We start from the raw sequence: 18,757 nt of genomic DNA, 5'->3' as shown, positions 1-18,757 counted from the left end.
TTCTTCCCCTGAGTGAAACGGATTTCACAGTTGTTGCTACTCACATAGAAAAATAATGCCCCAATGGGACAGTGCTAACAGGCACAGTGGCTCAGGCTGACCAGAAATAGTGCAGCTAGACAAATGTTTGTCAATCATTTTTTAACAAAGCTCTCATAACCTTTTGGAAATAGGAATTGGCTCAGAACATTGTACAGTACTGCTAGCTTGATTTTCACTTGTAACTTACCAACAACATAGGGCCTGTGAATTAATAGGGACGCACAGGACTGTAATGGAGACAGGCAAGAAAAGCTTTCCATGGGCAGGGTATGATTGTGCAAGGAAGACGTAATACACCAATCCTTTGCCCATGTTTGCAATGAAATTAGTGGAGATTGAAAAGAGAGGATTTCCACTTCCACAATCCCAGAGACACATCTCTCTGGACAACCTTCACACCTCCCTGCTCTTGCTGGCCCCTATTTCAGATGATGAGCAGTTTGTCTCAGGGGCAACAGTTTTGGGTCAGGAGGCAGAGCCCCTTCTTTCCTTTCCTTCTGCCTTCTGAGCCTTGCCCAGCCTCCTTTCCCAAGTCATTCCCAAGCACTCAGCCTCCCAATTGTCCCTGACTCCTTTCCCTCATTATTCCTTACATTCAGATTATCACTTCTCAGCTGGCAGTGGCATGAATTGGTAGGAAGCGCACTGAAGGAAGCAGGGAGGTAAACAAGAGAGAATCGCATTCACAGCTTCAAACTGCTCATTTTCCCTGGTTCATACTGCCATCTCCACCAATCCAGCAGGATGGCATAGGAAATCAATATTCATCTGCTGTGTTCTGCTTCTACACTGTTAAAGTAAAACTCTTCCTTCTGCTGAACGACATACACTTTTTCCTGTAATAAGGGCAGGTGTTGGAATACTTGGATTTATTTTCAGGAACAGTTGGGACTATGTAACCATACAAGACTTCTCATATTCTTCAGAGATTTGCTGGTCAAGGCCAAATCCTGCTTATTTTAGCTGTGAGTACAACCCTTCTGATGAGATTGAGCAGGAAGGTAATGGCAGCGTTTGTGTAAGAAAACGGAGTAAGTTTGCTTGACAGATGAGTTGTCAGGCTAAGTGCTGCTTTCTGTCTCGTAACAAAATTCATCTTTTACCAGAGAAGAGCCTCATGCCTTCTTCAGGCTGGGAAAAAAAAGTGAATATCTTTCTAATTTTGCTTTGTAATGCCATGTTTATTATTGATAAAAAGGAGAAGCACCTAATGGACAGACATCTTCCTTAGAGTCTGCAGCAATGCATCTATTAATGACAGAAACGTTTATATTCCAGTTCTCCTCAGAGATTTCATCTGAAATTCTTAAAGATTTTTCTCGATTTCCTTTTTTCTTTTTTCATTTTTATTTTTCCTTTTAAATTTTTTCATTTCCTTTTTTCTCCTTTTTAAATGTTTCGCTTTAAAAGAAATAAAATTGTTTTCCTTTTTTTCTTTTTCCCCTTCCTCCTCCCTTTTTTTTTAAAAAAAAATTCTTTTCCTTTTCCCCCTTTTTTCCCTTCTTTTTCCTCCCGCCTTGAAACCAGTTTTCCTCTTGCAGGAAGAACACATTCTCTCGCAGGACTCTCTCCAGACGTGGGAAAGCGCATGCATCCCTTTTGACCCCCGAAAAATCAGGACGCACCTCTACCGGCCAACCCGTCCCCCCTCAGCCGGTCTTTCCAGGTGCCCGTTCAGGCTCACAGGAGGGATGGTGAGAACTGCGGCCGGGGCGGTGCGGGACGCGCCAGGGCCCTTCCCGCCTCCCCGCGCCCCTCGGTGGGGAGATGCACGGGGGCGCTGCTGCCCTCTCCTGGGGGGTCGCGGCTAGGCCCCGGGCTGCTCCGGTGCGGGGCCACCCAGTCCCCCGCCACGGGCCAAGGCTCGACGTCCGCCGGTCGGGCCGAGGGTGGCTTGGCGGCGGGAAGCGGCAGCCGTCCCCGCTTCAGAGCGGCTGCTGGCCAGTACCTCAGCCGTGGCCCTGAGGTTTCTCGGCTTTTGGCTGCGCTCCTGCTAGTGTCCCGAGGGACGGGAGGCAGCTTCCTGATAAGCAGCTTCAGGCAGTGGCTTTTCTAGGTGCGGCCCCCGAAGCAGCGGGCGCTTGTCGGGGTGTGTTGCCTGGCCGTGGCCGACAGCTTGTTGAGGCGTGCTGGAAGGCTGGGCAGAGGGGCTCAGGGAAGGCCCAGCAACCTCTGATGTGGGTTTGGTTTATTTCCACCCATCACTTTGAAAGTCATTTCTTCAGGGCTGAGATATTCAGCCCCCTCACAGAAGTCACATGCTCTCTGCTGGGTGGGTTGCCTACCCGATGGCATCTTTATCATCACCTTTCTGGTCGTGTTTTCTCCGGACAGCACAAATCCATCCCGGCCGTTCTCATGCTGTGGCATTTACTGCACAGCTGGCAAGAAGCTCAGGCCAGGTGGACTAGGTGAAGCAGAGCTGTTGGGGCTGGTTGCAGCTGGGCACACGGGGAACGGGTTCAAGCAGTGCTGAGCTCCCAGCAGCTGCCACCACCATCAGGCTACCGTCCCCCCGCCCTGCCTCTGGTCACCAGTGCCATGTGTACAATGCTGAATCTGGTGCAAGGAATGGATGAAGCCATTCCTGCCTGGCTGTGTTCTTCCCAAAAGCACCGTGGCACATGCAAGGCTCTGGTCCGCCTCTCTGATGTGTCTTACCAGAGCACTAAGAAACTCAGATTCAGCCAAGCCCGTGGAAATGGTTGGACGGGGCTTTAGTCAGCTGGGACAGGCAGAGGAGTCAGGAGACAGCTTGGAACTACAGCCCCTGCTGAGGGAGTTACCTGCCGCTGCTCTCTCTCCTGCTCTGGGAAGAGTTTTCCTTTGGTGACTGGTTTTATTGAGCAGCGGCCATGGGAAAGTTTGGGGCCAGCTGCCCACCAAGCTGTCCAGCCTGAGGTAAAACGTGGGGAACACTTTGTCTGCAGAAAGATGCGGTTTATTCATAAAATCATAGAATCATAGAATAGTAGGATTGGAAGGGACCTTTAGAGATCATCTAGTCCAACCCCCCTGCAGAAGCAGGTTCACCTAGATCAGGTCACACAGGAACGTGTCCAGGCGGGTCTTGAAGACCTCCAAGGAAGGAGACTCCACAACCCCTCTGGGCAGCCTGTGCCACTGCTCATCAACTCATTCTCTGCTTCGGGGGCTCTTTTTCCTAATTGTTGCTGTATTTTCCGCGTTATTTTAACGTCACTTTCCATACGACAGGTACTTGGAAACCTCCTTTTCAGGTGAAAAGCGCATTACTGGGCTGAAACGCATCACACAGAAACTGCAGTCCCCATGGGGCAGAATGTGTACGGGCCAAGTACACCCTCCTAGGCAGCAACAGCCTGTGCCCGGGGTGGGAGTCTGCCCAGCTCCGTGCCGCGGGAGCGGGAGGCGGCGGCTCCGCCACTCGCGGCCCCACCACCGCCCTCACGGCCCCGCCGCCCCGCCTCCCCCCTCCCCGGGCCCGGCCATGTCCCCGCCCCCTCCGCCCGACGGCCAATCAGCGCCGGCGCCCCGCGGCGGAGGCGGGCCGTTCCTCGGCACGGCGCTTCCGGTTCCTCGGCGCGGCAGCCATGGCGCCGCTGCGCTGCGTTTTGCTGGCGCCGCTGTTGCTGTCCGCGCTGGCGCTCGCCCTGAGCCCCGCGGCTGGGGAGTCGCGCCGGCCCCTGGCGCTGGAGGCGCTGGGCGAGGCGGGGGAGCTGGCAGAGGAGCTGTGGGGCGCGGGGCTGCCCGGCGACCTGCCCGAGCTGGAGCCCGAGTGCCGCCGCCTCCTCGCCGCCTTCGCGGAGAGCAGCGCGGCGCTGACGGGCTGCCTGGGCCAGCGCGCCCGCCCGGTGCAGCTCTGCCAGGCCTGCCACCGCCAGTACCGCCACCTCCTCGCACAGTACGGCAACATCGCCCGCGCCGTCGGGGTGCGTCCGCGGGGCCGGAGGGGCGGGCGGGCGGGCGAGGGCGGGGGGCCGGGCGGGCGGCATTCGCCGCACCGCTGCCTGGGTGGAGGGTCAGGAGTGTTTCCTTGAAGCTTCCAGCCGTGTCAGTTCTGTGCCGGAGCGCAGCTGGGCCGCACGCAACTGGATGTGGGGTGCTCGGGAAGGCAGGTGGGTCCCACCCCGGGACAGTGCTGCATCGCCGTTCGGCTCCAGCGATGTGACAGCGGCTATCTCGCCCAGCCCTGTGCTCTGGTCCTGCCCGGAGAGTGAGGGGAAGTGGCCAGCGTTAGGCCAGGCGTGAGCGTGGCTGGTGGTGTGAGCTGCCACACTAATGCGGTGAATGGGGCACTCGTGTCCTCGGTCAGTGTATCTCCCAGCTTGTAAAGTTCAGGGCCCATCCCCACCGGATGTGTCAGTTGGCTTGACAGAGGCTGGGAATGTTTGGGAGGCACCACTGTCTGTAAATGACTGCCTTCTGCTGCCCAGCGTGTGGCACAGTTGGTGTAGCCAGCTCCTGGCATGGTTAGGGTCAAGTACACCCTCCTGCAGGAAAAAATAGGCTTTGCTTCTCTGGATTAGTTGGGAAACTTGAATTCTTGCTGATGTAGCATTGTCAGTGCTCTGGCATGCAGGTCATTGTATAGCACTAGTAAAACACGCTGGCAGAACTTAGTTGCCCAGCACTTCTTGGAAAATTGTTGATCTCCGAAGTTGTGGCAAGTGATGCACATCATCTCTGAAGAGCCATGGCTTACTGTCAGCGAACTAGAAGTCCTGAGCACTGGCTGGAGTCTGTGGACCCCACCCTACCAGTGGGAAACCTTGACTGAAGCTGGGTCTTCTGGTTACCTCCTCAAGACTCTTGAGCGTCTTTTTTCTTGTACTATTATTTAGTGTTGGAGATGTTTGAGATGGTTTGTGACTGGTTTTGCGTGTTCCTCATTTTTCCCATCTGTAAAAGTATCTGGGATGATGTGAGGATGACAGTAGTGGATCAAACCAAAGGATCTATGTCTTTTCTTCAATGATGGCTAGAAATGGGTGCCCTGGTAGAGTGGAAACAGAAAGCAAGTTTATAGCAGCATGTCCACCCGATTGTGCTTCTGGTCTTGGGATTTCTGAATCTGTATTTAGAATCGCCCTTGACAGGAAAAGTCTTGTTCTTCAAACCCAGGTGACATTCTGATGTTGCAGTGACCTGCTGCAAACCATTTCACAGCTTGGTTACCTGCCGAGTGAAGAAGTCATCACTTTCTGCTTTTGATGTGTTGTCTACCTGTTTTCCCTCACCACCCCAGTGCTAGTACTGGAAAAGCCTATGGATATTCATCTGATAATTGTCCTCTTCAGGGCAAATCTGTAGCCAGCGGACTCTTGCTTTAGTTTGCAAACCTGTAGTCTGTTTCATCTGTTTCTCTTGTGGAAGCTGTTTCATAGCAGTGACTAGGTAATGTGAAAGTGAGAAACTGAGTAGATAATTCCCTTGGGTGCTTTCAGTGTGACCTTTTGGTTGGCATGAGGTTGCCAAACATCTCCCAGTGCTCACGATATGTATGAACTCATTGCAGCTGCTGTGCTTGAGTACTGGCAGCCTGGGAGGACTGGTCCACTCTCTGGTCTGGAAGATCCATCTTTATGAGAGAGTGTTTGGCTTTCGTTCTGTGTGTGGATTAACTAACCAAATAAATAAAGGGAGTGACCCTCTTGCAACCTCAATCCATGATCACAAGTAATCTGGTATCTGATGTTTTTATCTGCCATACTACAACAGTTACAGTGCAATGTGCAAGAAGCAGCCAGGTTAAGTTTTGGACCTCTTTGAAGTGTAAAATCCTCCTTACTAGGTAAATTAAGCAAACATATTTAGGTCTACTGGTTCAGTTTTGGATTTAAAAGTGCTTTTCTTCCACTTATGAGTCCAGCTGGTGAGGAAGTTTCACAATTAGAGACCTTCATGAAGCAACTGTAGAGTTTCCCACATTAACCGCTCTCTTGCAAAACTTTGTAATTCACTAGAAATAAAAGCGGGTGAATGCAGGAGTTGTTGGATGTGTCAATACTTGACTTCTGCACTTGAGTCTGCAAGGGAAACTTATGTAAAAAAGAAACCTGTTTTAACAGAGAGAGGCAGAAACTGGATCTCTCATAAAGCTCTGCAAGGAACATGTTTCTCATTACAGACACTATTTTCTTTTATGTCCCACGTCACTTCTCAATACTGCCAAAAGCCTCTTTGATAAGTGCTTAAGTCAATTTAGCAGCCAAAAAAACAGGAACTGGAGCACAGGAGTCAGCTGACTGGAGGTCATGGTTTCGTATTAGTGATTTGAGGGAGAAAATAAAGCTTTGAAGGAGAAAAACACTGCTCTGAATTCTGATAGGGTACTTCTTGTTTATTCTCAAATTGCTTTTAGAGCTGCTCTGCTTTTTTTTTCTTTGTTTTTTTTTAATTTTAGTTTTTATGAGCTTGGGTCATAGAATTAAGCTGCTGTAAGGGCTGTGCCAGGGCCTGTTTTGAGGATGGGGTGCCCTGGGTGTCTCACTAAGACAGATGAGTACCTATACCCATGTAGTACAGGAGCCTTGCCTGGTCATAGACTGGGGGGAACGGGCCCTGCTTTGCAGAGGATTGTGTTCCTGGTATTGCTTCATCAGAGAGGAAGATTGCTGCAGATTGCTACAGATGCAGTACGTTGGTACGGTGGTTTTGGAGATTGTTTTCTCTCTTCTGGGTTTGGTTTGTTTTGTTTTTGAGGCCAGTCTGTTGGTTCAGCTGCTTCAAATATTCCTTTGATCTAGTGAGAACAACCCGGTCCTCGCCTCTGGTTGCATGTGCCTTGAGCTGGCTCCTGGGGCAGCAGCCCAGAAATGGATGAGGCTAAGGAACCTACCAGAGCAGAGAGACCCTGACTCTTTGCATGGATGGGGGTTTTTTTCAGTCACATATATTTGACTGAGTTTCATGCAGTCCTAGGGGGTCTTCAAAGACCACAGGTGGTAAGCTGTGTTGCTCATAGTATGAATTGTTCTGCTTGGCTTATTCTAGAAGTGTCGATGTGCCACAATTGTTTAGCTGTGCTTGCCTAAAATAAGTTTCCAGTTTTTCCCTTTGTATTTTTAATGTTGGATTATTTTGTTTGCTTGTTTCCTTTTTTTCCCCCCCCTCTAGAATTCTTCTGAGAGCCACAATTGTGCCAAAAGCATCTTGACCTCTGACAGGCTGCAGGTAGTTGTGACCCTTTCGGAGTTCTTTAACGAAACGTGGGAGGCAGCCAACTGCGCAAGTATGTGTCTCCTTCTGTAGCTTTCGTGTCACTGTTAGGACTAAGACCCTAAAATTTGCCCAGATCAGAATGGTATGTATTTATTTAGATATAGTCAGTAGATAACACAAAACCCCTAAACTAGAGCCATTCCAGTGAAAGGTACTTGAGCTTTTCATTCTGTAAGGGATAGCGTTGAAATCTGAGCACATTAATCTGTTGGAAAAGTTAGTTGTGTTATAAGTATTTCTAATATTTTTTCAAAAGGTAGTCTTGCTAGTTTTCTGTGTGATCTACAGACCTTGCTGGAGACTTTCCTTATCTTCATTGTGGTGTCTTCTGTTTTTCTGTCTCTTCCCGTTTAAAGAAAACCCACAACATGAGAAACTTTTCCTCATTTGTTTAATAAAGTCAGTAACTCTGAGATGCTTATACGTTGAGCAGTATCTGCCTCCACAGCCATGCTTTTGAATTCATTTTATGAGTGGAGGATGTCCAGCTCTATCCCTGTATCTCGCTCTCCCCGTGCTGATGGTGCTGTGCTGTACTTACAGCTGAGCTATGGCTTTTTGCCATCCCGGTGGTGTGGAAAGTGGAACCCTACACTAATAGGTGCACTAGGAAACAGAGAGAATACCACTATGGAGTTGAGTGTTAAAAATGCTGGGTTAGCTGCTGAGCCCCTTGAGAGCCCAGAAGAGTTTGTTTTCATTTATGAGTCTGAGCTGTGTGATGACTGGAAAGGCAGTACAGGAGAAGCTCTGTGGTCTGGACTGTCCTGCTGCGCTTAGCTTGAGCAGTGTGCTGCCTGCCCAGTGTCCAGCTGAATGCTCACTCTCAACGCTGCTGGTGCTTCCTTCTTTCAGGGGACTTTTCTAAGATGTTGGCTTGCTCTCACAGTGCTGTTGCCGAGCATTTAAATTCCCAAACCACTTTGTTTTCAAGGATCTGTCTGGTTAGAGCACCTGAAGTAAGGTGGGTTGGATGGAAGCAGTAACATGGTAGGGTTGAGCCTATGACAGGGAAGGAAGCCCCAGAGCTCCCCTCAAAGCTGGTGAGATGATTAGCTGTTTTCTTAAACCAGCAGATTGAGGGAGATTCTCCTCCCCCTCTATCCCAGTGAGGCCTCATTTGGAGTACTACATCCAGTTCTGGGCTTCTCAGCTTAAGAGGGATAGGGAACTTCTGGAGAGTGTCCAGTGCAGGGCCACCAAAATGATCAGGGGGCTGGAGAATCTTTCTTATGAGGAAAGGCTGTGGGAACTGGGGCTGTTTAGCCTGGAGAAAAGGGGGATCTTACCAATACTTATAAATACCTAAGGGGTGGATGTCAAGAGGATGGGGCCAGTCTTTGTTGTATAGTGGCCAGTGCCAGGATAAAGGGTAATGGGCATAAGATGGAACCCAGCGAGTGCCACTGGCACAGGAGGAGAAACTTGTTTGGTGTTGAGATGAAGGAGCCCTGGCCCAGGCTGCCCAGGGTGGGTGTTGAGTCTCCTTCTCAGGAGGTTTCCAAACCCAACTGGACTCATTCCTGTGCCACCTGATCGAGGGAAACCTGCTTTAGCAGGGGTTTGGACTGGATTATCTGTAGAGGTTCCTTCCAGCCCCTACTGCTCTGGGATTCTGTAAACAATAATAACTAACTCTGATTCTGCTGTTGTGTTTGTCGGCTAGCTGCTTCCTGGATGCTCTCAGTTTCATCTCTGCTGCTCATGCTTCTGCTTTCACATAATGGCTGTTACTGTTGCTGGGCAAAGCCAGATAAGCAGGGTAGAAAATAAAAGTAATGTCTTGTTTTATCTTAAAGTCTAAAGATAATTCAGACCCCCTCTTCAGAAAGCTCTTGAGGATAGTCTTCATCTCTCACTTAATCAAGGCAAATTAATTCTGAAATATGTTCTCGATGAAGAGTTAGGTCAGCAGGTCTGAGACATCAGTGGCAGGGAGAAAAGGGAACCGCAGTGTTGACTAGACCTGTCTTTTATAGTCGAGAGCCCTTTTTGCAGGAGTGGAGTGGCTGGGGCTTGTCAGCTGTGGAAATGGTAGAAATTAGAATATCTTGATGTTTTTCTTTCTCTTTGACAGACTGTTTAAAGAACGGCAGTGAGGGATTATCAAATTCTACAGTAGAATTCCTGGATTTATTCAATAAATCTCTGACATGTTTTGAACATAACCTTCAGGTATTTATGTTGTGTATTTAAAAGAAGCACTAAGTCCTCTAATTGCTAGCAAAATCTTACTTACACTGAATAAACTGCTGCTGAGTTTGTGAATTTTAGGCAGATAAAGCAATGATCTGTAAAATGCAGATGTTTACAGATCAAGAGCCTAAAATGAATTCTAATTGGTATTCACCTTGACTTCACTTTCTGTGGAATTGCAATGCTTCTTTGCATCAGAATTTCTGAGTTCACAGTGGTTGATAGTTCTGTAGTAAGAACCATCATGTCTGCGTGCTGCAAGTCTCCTCTTCTGCCTCTTCGGAGAACTGTTGTCTTCTGACTGAGCAACATAATCTTTAAATTGCCTTTTGATAATATAGACCAATTCAGAAAGACCAGTACTGTAAGTCATGATGAGAGTTCTTTTGACTGGTAAAATGATGGATAGGCAAAAGTTTGTGCATGTTGCAAAGGGAGTATGGTTCACTTGGTGAAATACATGTGGTAATTGTCCTCAAAGAAAATGCCTTCAATAGTCAAAGAAACTGCACGTACTCCATTTCATTCAGAAACTGGCCAAGTTCTGGAATCATTCAATAGTGAAAATGGGCAAGAGACAATCTCTGAGGAAACTGTCTGCTTTTATAAAAACTATGAATGGTTTCTAGGAAATGTGCCTTTATAGGTTTTGGCCTATTGTCAGTTCACGTCTAAACGAAGAACTTAACCCAGTGGTCGGTAGGTAACTGCTACAACCATTACTGGGCTGGCATGTCTTTAGAGACTATAGTTTTGTTTTTAAGTGTGTCATGTTGTGTTCAGGGGTGGTGAAGGTCACAAACTAAAAGGATTACTTACTATGGCTAAGTCCGCCCCTGTCAGCAACAACGGTAGTTACTTGTTAGGTATGGGCAAATGAAAAAACAAAACACAATATTAAGGAGTTTGGTCTCTGGGTCCAGAATAACATTTAATTGCTAGGGTTTTGGGTTGGTTTTTTTTCTCCTTTAGGGAACTGGTACTTAAAACTTAATATTAAAAAAACCCCAAGCAAACTGCTACCTCAGGGAGCAATTTGAGATGCCTAATCTGCAGGAAGTGGATTCTGTCTCTAGTGAATTAGTTGCTCCTCTTTCCTTCTGCATTATCCTCTACTTGATCTAGGGTGCTAGAAATCTGGATTTTTGTTCAAACTTGACTCTAATCTTTAAGTTTGGTGTTTGATTTTTTTTTAAGACTTCCTTAAAACTGTATGAATGCTGTTTTGTAACCCTAGGGACAAACCATCTATCTGTCACCAAATAACTACACAGAAGTGTGTAAAAACTGCAATGAAACCTACAAAATGTTGAGTGACCTGTATAACCATTTGCAAAGGATGAACCGGCAAGGTGGTGAGTCTGGGCACTCTGCACACTTGTGCATCGACGTGGAAGACGCAGTAAGTAATAAAATCCTCAACAGGGAGGGCTTGCCATGGTGGTCTTTCATCTGATCTGTTGACGCTTTTCTTGCTGGGGATTGCCTTTTCCGTTTTGGTGTGCTACAGTGTGGGTAGCTGTGCCTTTGGCAGCGGGGGAGTTAGCTTGATGGGGCCATTTCGCTACATTCTGTCCTCAGTGCAGCAGGAGCGTGACTGAAGCTCGTGGTCACCCAGGTGCATTCCAGTTTGAGTAGCAGCACTTAAATTTCTTGTTACTGCAAAGGGGATGGATAACAAAAAAATCCTGAAAAAAATCTCTTAATCTTCTGGCTTTTAATATGAAGCTTTACTGCTTTTGTTCTAGCCAGTGTTATAATTGATTGCTTACTACAGCAGCTGTTTCTAGGGGTCCTCGGCATTGACAACATATGTTTGGAAAAAGCTTTGTTATATTGTGGCGTTTTAAGTGGCTGGGCAAAAGGAGTGCTGTTGAAAGTGTGGGATTAGCCCCGTCCCCGCAGGCTGTCGGTGACTCCTCTGGGAAATAGGCATGTGGCAATGTCTGCAGTATATCTGAATACACTCAGGTTTTGAAGCTTGCAGGAGTTTCGATGTGAAATCTTGGCTCCATTGAATTTGTCTGATTCTGCCCTTTCAGGCATTTACTTGCTTTTGGGAGGAGGTCTGTTGAGGTGTTGTTCTCGGAGGTTGCGCTTGAACACTTGAGTGTCTTGAGGCCTGAGTGTTTGCCACTCAGCCCAGCAAAAACACACGTGCTTGCTTTTGCAGCTTACTTATGTTTTTCTTCTAGATGAACATCACTCGGAAGCTTTGGAGCAGGACTTTCAACTGCTCTGTTCCCTGCAGCGACACGGTTCCGGTGATTGCAGTCTCGTCCTTTATCCTCTTCCTACCTGTTGTATTTTACCTCAGTAGCTTCCTTCACTCGAAGCAGAAGAAACGGATACTTATTTTGCGTAAGTGATGGTGCTGGCGTTTCACATTTCACCATTGGAGCTGGGTGATGCCAGGAACTCGCTTGGCTCTTGTAGGAGAGGGGCCTCAGCCAGATCTGCCTGCAGCTGTGCTGACGGCGTTAATAGTGACTATTAGTCTGCTGCTGTCCCCTGAAGAAGGGTACTCAAGAGCTTCAGCCGTATCTTTTCATTAAAGTTTCTGGACGTGAATGGAAAGCTGTTTGCAAGTCTGTATCTGATAAATAGAGGGAGTGGAGGGACTAGTTTTGTGGAATTCTTTGTGTTTAATTTTCATATAATTTTTCCCTTTCTAGCCAAGCGCATCCAGTCAAATGCCAGTCTTGTGAACATCCAAGAAAAATACAGCTGAGCTGCAAAACAAAACCTGAGAACTGCTGCTGGTATACAGTGGGTACAATTGTGTTGGAATGAGGCCGGCACAAAAGAGGAGTTAATTATGGTTTAGTGTAATGATACAGAGCAACACAAGTTAAACAAAATGCTGTCTGACTTCTAAGCAAGGATATTAACAAACATGACAAGGCAGGACTGTGTGACACTGTATGGACTCTGGTTTTGAAAAATCTGTGTTTTTATTCCAGTTTTGGACTGAAGCTGGTGTTTTTCTTTTTCAAAGCTTTTGTACTTTTCATCAATAGAATAGCTACACTTTCCTTGCATGGTATTTTTTCCATATTCTTCGTATCTGTTCCACAGAAACCTGAGATTCTGATTCTTTTTGAGGTGATTTCCATAGACAGACAAAACTTGAAATAATATTTGATGTTCCCGCTTGAAACATTACATTTAGTTCCACGTAATATTCAGTCTTGTCAGGCTTGGGGTGGATGGGCGACCTCTACAAAAGATACAGTTCCTGTCTTTCCTATACTGCTCCAAAGTCATGCTGCTGGTTTCTGTTAAAAGAGAGACATGAAATACACAGAGAAAGTGGTAATATATAATGTCCAAAGCCAGCAACAAAAGCAACAGAACTGCCAGTGCTAGACTTGGACAGTAATCACTGATGAGCACAGTATTTGTTTTTCTCTGAAGCAGGTGGCATATTTAGTCATTTGCACACTTCAACCACTAAAATAATTGCTTTTCAAATGTTATATTTTCAGAGGCTATTTTAGATGTCCATTTGGGTAATTACTTCACTGTCTGCTTCACTGTATGTCTGTTTATTGTGTTATTTGCTTATTGATGATAAAGGGTGTTTTGGTTTTTGTAGAGGAAAAGTGAGGTAAAGTCGAGTCACTGGAGATGATGAACTTCCTGGTGTAAAGCTTGCTATGACTTAATACAGAGGTGTTTACAGGAACTTTGTAGGGGAAAGTTAACTTTTCTAGAAAATACGTATTTATCTCTTAACTTAACTGTCCTGAGGGACAACGAAGGTACTGTGTTGCAAATCAGTGGTTTTCAAGAACTAGTTTAAAACAGTGAGGCCTATGAAATAGATAAATGTAAACACATTCAAGCTTGCAGGATGCCAAAGCTGATGGAGAAATTGGTATCATTCTAACAGTGGGTTGGTGCTAGTGACAGACTGTCATAGGGCACAATTCAATGGCTGCAACAATACCGACAGTTCGGTTCGCTTGTGATAGTCCCGACGTGGGAGAGTCATGGGATTGACATGATTTAGAGCTGGACTTGAGGTTAATGAGTGCCAGAGCCTTCGCTGCCATTTTTAAATGTGTTTTCTAACATTGAGGTACAAATGAATGGCTGCAACAGCTGAAAAATTAAAATTTCTCTTGGAATCTGTGTGCCTGATGTCTGTCCAAAAACCTCCCGTGAAGCGGTTTTCTGTATTTGACTTGCTCTGGAGCCTAGAATGTTAATTTTTTCCTTTGCACTAAGGCTCAAATAAATGTATAACAATGTAACAAAACAGTCCTGGAGCTCTTGAAGTCGTTGATCTTCTTGCTTTTCAGGTTATTTTTTGTGGGTTTTTTGAACGAGGACCTATGTCGGTGTTGAAGTCAAGTTGACAGTACATCTAATCTTAAGTGAGGTACTGTCTCAGCAATCAGTCCCACCCATCTGGTTATTGCCTGTTTGTATTTTATGAGCAAGAAGTATTTTATCTCCCTTTGATGAAACAAGTCAATTACTAGGTCAACAGTTTGTGTTCTAGGTAGTTTACAACAGCATCATAAAACCTGTGTTGCTGCTGCTTGTTATGTAAAGTTACCTTCTCATGTCTGGGAGAGGCAGTGCTGCCTTTAAAAAGATAATAATAAAAGGAGATTATTCTTTTTATATCTACTATTCTTAAACTTCAACTTTCTGGGACTTGTTCAGCTGCCTGCTCTAATAGCATTACATCGATTTGGGACATCATATGATTGAGAGCTGTTCAAAGCAATCTTTCATTCACGCAGATAAAGCCAGTTTGTATGTGCAGCGTTTCAGAATGACAGCTTTTATACTGTAAGCGGTGGCTTTTTGAGCACATTCATGTTAAGTAGGTCTGAAAGTCATTACTTTTGGATATGGTGGTTAAGCACTTTAAAAAAAACAAACCAAAACAAAAATCAGCTTTCCTTATTTTTCTGGCTGCTAAGCCAAACGGAAATACTCATGTGACTTTTGTTGGGTTTTATTTTAAAGCACCAGTAAAGTTTACACTTGAGACTTTTAATACTGCGTCTGTTATTTCCTCTTTTATTTTGTTTTTGTTTTCCTCCCTCCAAACTTTGTACTACTAACTTTCTTTACACAGTGTTATATTTTTGGTAGGATATTTCATATGTAAACGGATTGAATTCTCTTTGTACTCAGTTTCCTAGAGAAATGTGGAAGCGCACACACACGCACTGTTGAACTTCTGGAACTCTTTTTGCTGCTAGTCTTTCATCTTGGTTTGTTTCTGGCCTTTTTGGTATTCTGGAGGAACTCTGAAATGCTGTATCTTTTTGTGCAAATAAAGATTTCTTACTGTGAGGTAGCGCTTTCGTTTATATTTATACTTCCCAGGAAGCCTCTGAACAGGGAAAGTCAGCTCTAATAAAGATTGTCAATAAACAATGAGCAACGTGGTTACTTAATTGCTTCATTTGTAGTAGTTTTGTACTCCTGCTGTTCCGGGTTTATGTTGAGGAGCACCTGCTTATTATTGCTCATTATGCCATTTGCAGGAAAACAGCATCAGAAGGATGCTTTCAGAGCAGTGCTGCGCTGAATTGCAGAGCAAATGAGGCGCAACTGCTGAGAATAGGGTGCAGTTTCAGCTCGGCCAAAGCCCGCTGAAGCGTACCCAAAGGCTCCTGCTAGTTGCAAGGGAGTTTCTTGGCTGGGCGTGCGTGAGCAAGGCTAATGGGGAGAGCTTGCTGGCTTTGTGGGGAGGTGTTTGGTTGCCTGGGCTCTTTCAGCTTCACCAGGCACTGTGTTGGATTGCTGTTGAGCGGGCAGGTTTCTTGAAAAACGGCAGTGCAGTGCCTCACCATGGAGGGAGTCGAGTTTCTCGTCTGGCCCTGGCAGCATCTGGTCATCTGTTTCAAAGGTGAGTTGAAGTCTCGATGTGTCACTTGCAAGGGACTTGGAGGCAAGCTGTGGAAGTTGCAACCTTGGTGCATGTGGTGCAGTTTCAGCTGGGAAAATAGAAGTGGTTCTGTTTGCCTCTATGCTTGAGAGAAGGAGTGGAAAGGTGGTAAGCACAGGAGAAGGGCAGGTGGGAAGAGTGATGGGGGACTTGCCCAATGGTGAGTGGAACAGTGGCTCAGGGAGTGGTTGAGGTTCTAAAGCACACTGGACAAAATATTTTGGAGGGAGATGCTGATTAAGTTCGAAAGTGGTTGAAAGACTCTGAGAAAAGGGTACTAATGGGGCCTTGATTGCAGCTGAGCTGGAAAGGGGAGGCTCAGGCTCTCTGGTGGAGGTGAGGCTGGGGACTGGTAGCAAGCCCAAGTTCCTCATGCAGGGGAGTGCAGGTGGGCTGCTTATACAGGTCAGGAATGGGAGCAAGTTGTGGGATGGCAACAGGGTCTTGCTTCTGGGATGCTTAAAAGCAACTGCTCAGATCTAGGGGGAGGTAACTGAATTGTGTGATGCTGTGAATCGTGGTGAAGAAATCCTGGTGTAAAGGCTCTTTACAAAGCTTCTGCTCTATTTGAAGCTGAGTGAGGGCTCCTGTTTAGCACTAGACAGGGCACCTTTTCTTTAAAACAAACAAAAAATAATACTGCTTTTTTTTTTTTTTTTGTAATGGCTGCTTTTTTCCCCATCTTTATTAAATGCCTGCTACAATCACAAAATGGCTTCAGCTTCCTAATGTTTTGTTTCTGGTACTTACTGTCCAGTTAATCAAGTACCATCAAATCTTCTTGCATCTCTGCTGATTTATACATGCCCTGAATATAGAGTTTCTCTGGAGTGATAAGCTGTGTGATTAGCAAAGTCACTGCACTCCTCATCAGAACATATGGGTAACTTACCAGTTTTTGTTCATACTTTATTGTGAATTCTCCTTCTGGGGCTGAGGTAAGCATTTTTAGCCTGACCTTCATTAAGTTTGTGCAGTTTCTCTATTTTTTTGGCAGTGTGAAAAGTTACACATTGGTAGAGTGGAGCCAATAAATTCTGCACCTTCTCAGAGGCATTGCTTCCCCCAGCATTGTGATTAGTGTCTGTTGCTACTTGCTCGAGGCAGCCAGGATGATTTATGTGCAACTGGTAGCCTTGTGTTGTGCCAAGAGTTGAAATGCAGTTGCTGTCTTGGAGACGCTGTTCTAATCTAAGGCAAAAATCACAAGTCAAGTAAGAAAATAGGAGGTGATGTGATTGATTGATGCCTGCAGTCAGTCGTGTGATAACTTCTTCAAAACACGGGTGTTTAACAGAAAGGTATCAGCCCCTCTGCTGGCCATCCAGCCAGATAAGACAATTTCCTCACCCTTGTTTCCTACTGAATCCTTGCTTTGGTGTGCAAGACAGGAGCTTGCTTACTTAATTGCATATGTATTTGGTGCTTTACAAGAGATCTCCACCGTACACGGACAAGTTGTTGAGGCTGAGGGCACGTGGGATTTGGGAACACTTTGCTTTTTTTATCTAAGCCTTAAATGTGAGTGTTTTTTCCTCCTATCAGTCCTTCTTTAAGAGCCTTGGAAGTTATCCAGTCCAAGTGGCTACTCAAGCCAGAACCATCTTCCAAGTTGCATCTGGTTGCTCGTACTGATTTCTCTGAGCTGTGGCAAATACTGTTTTGGTGGCCAGAGACTGGCACTGTGGGGCAGGATATGGGAATACTCTGTAGTACAGCTTTGAAAGGAGCCTGTTGCTTGAAGTATGAGCTAGGTTTGGGCTTTTTGCCTTCTGTGCATCTTCCTTGGAAACAGAACTGGGCAGGATAGGACTGATGGCTGGCATGACAGCAGGAATGCTGCGGCTACAACATTTTGCAGCATCAGGGGTGCAAAGTTGCATTGAGTAAACTGATAATTGGTTGGGTTTTTTAAAATAACTTAATGTGTTTTGGTGGAAATAAATAAATGGACTCTGAAATTTTTCCCTACTGCCATCTGAGGTGAAAATATTGGAAAACTCTTCCAAATATTTAATAAAAGAGAGATATTTGCTAGTAGTTTGGTTCGAAGTTTTAATACTGAAAATTCCCCTCTGGTGCCAGCACAGTAAGTATCATGGATTGCTGCAATTAAACCAGTGCCTTAAGTTATTCATAATACTCTTTCTGGGCAGCATTCCCACCTGCTTAATCTGTGCTATAGAAGCGTTTATTAGAGCTGACTGTTGAAATATGCCAAGCTAAATCGGACACTAAAAAAATAAATAAATCAATGTGATGCCCTAAACTGGTTTAATATGTCTTTCCTCTTCAATAATCCTACACGTTACTGATTTATTTGCTGTAATGAACATGCCATTCAACCGAAACAAGATTAGCTGCTTAAACCACAGCATTAAGCACAGAGCAACTTTAATGCTGCTTTATGTTTCATTGTAATGCTCGGCACTTACAGTGGTGTCTCTTTCTCTCCTCTGCAATAAAGAGTTTGTGAGAGGACCACAAAGGGCTCCGGAGTGGTGTTTTGTTAAAGCATTCGAAGAAGTAAATTTGAGTGGGGGTTGCAATGCAGTACCTCCTTCGTTCAAACCTAAGTGGAACCAAACTGGCGGTGAGCAGGATTAATGCATGAATTTATATTCCCTGCAGGATTTTTCCAGGGTTAACCATGAAATAAATGGCTTATGTCAAACTGATCTAGGTTAAGACAGAGAAAACAGCCACTGGCAATTGGAATATTCCTTTGGACTTCATTCAATTTTTTCTTATTCCCAAGCGTTTGAAACAGTAACAATTTGCTGTGCTGCAGGAAAAACAAGGAGCAGGCATCTTGGTTTCACGAGGAAGAGTCCTGAGATACATGTGGTAAAGGTTCAAGAGTCTGGAGAAGTCTGTAGAAGGGAGCAGGTTATATCTGTATTGTATAATGTACAATAGAAAGTCTATTGTATAAAACTCCAGGTCTGAAAAGTTTAAGTTCTTCAGTTTCCAGTAAAACTGTGTGTTGTTCTCTTCCTACTACCAGGGCCAAGCCCCAGCTGGGAGTCTCTAAAGTTAGTGAGTTTTGGTTACCGTTTTGTTCTTTCTGTCATGAAAGGGCTGTTTTAGGTAGTTAATTTCCCTTCTTGTTGCTTAAGACAGAAGTTGCATTTGTTACAGCATCTGTACATTCTCCATAGTTCTAAAATTTGTGATGAGTTTTCTCTTTGTAGTACAATGTTGTTTTTCTGTGGAAGACTATGATGAATTGCCAATATATATTTCATCACCTTTTTAGGGGTCTTGGAGTCAAACAGGATATTAATACCAGAGAAATGAGCCTCAAAGTGTTGCAAAAGTGTGCAAAGCTGAGAGCAATTACTCAAAAGTAAAAATGAGGGGGGAAAAAAATCAGGAGTGTGTTTGCATTGTGTTGGA

General features: G+C 45.5%; 1 protein-coding gene across 1 annotated transcript; it reads left to right on the top strand.

The window, feature by feature from the left end:
- Window positions 1-3,608: 3,608 nt before the first annotated feature.
- OSTM1 (osteoclastogenesis associated transmembrane protein 1) lies at window positions 3,609-14,847 on the top strand. Its single transcript, XM_061990391.1, has 6 exons — window positions 3,609-3,953; window positions 7,141-7,255; window positions 9,323-9,420; window positions 10,679-10,843; window positions 11,637-11,802; window positions 12,117-14,847. Exons 1-6 carry the CDS (start codon window positions 3,615-3,617, stop codon window positions 12,170-12,172), a joined length of 939 nt encoding a protein of 312 aa, XP_061846375.1. The 5' UTR covers window positions 3,609-3,614; the 3' UTR covers window positions 12,173-14,847.
- Window positions 14,848-18,757: the final 3,910 nt, after the last annotated feature.

This window comes from Colius striatus, chromosome 2 (assembly GCF_028858725.1).
Source record: "Colius striatus isolate bColStr4 chromosome 2, bColStr4.1.hap1, whole genome shotgun sequence".
In the NCBI taxonomy this organism is placed as follows: Eukaryota; Metazoa; Chordata; class Aves; order Coliiformes; family Coliidae; genus Colius; species Colius striatus.
This window is presented reverse-complemented; position numbering and strand designations above follow the sequence as displayed.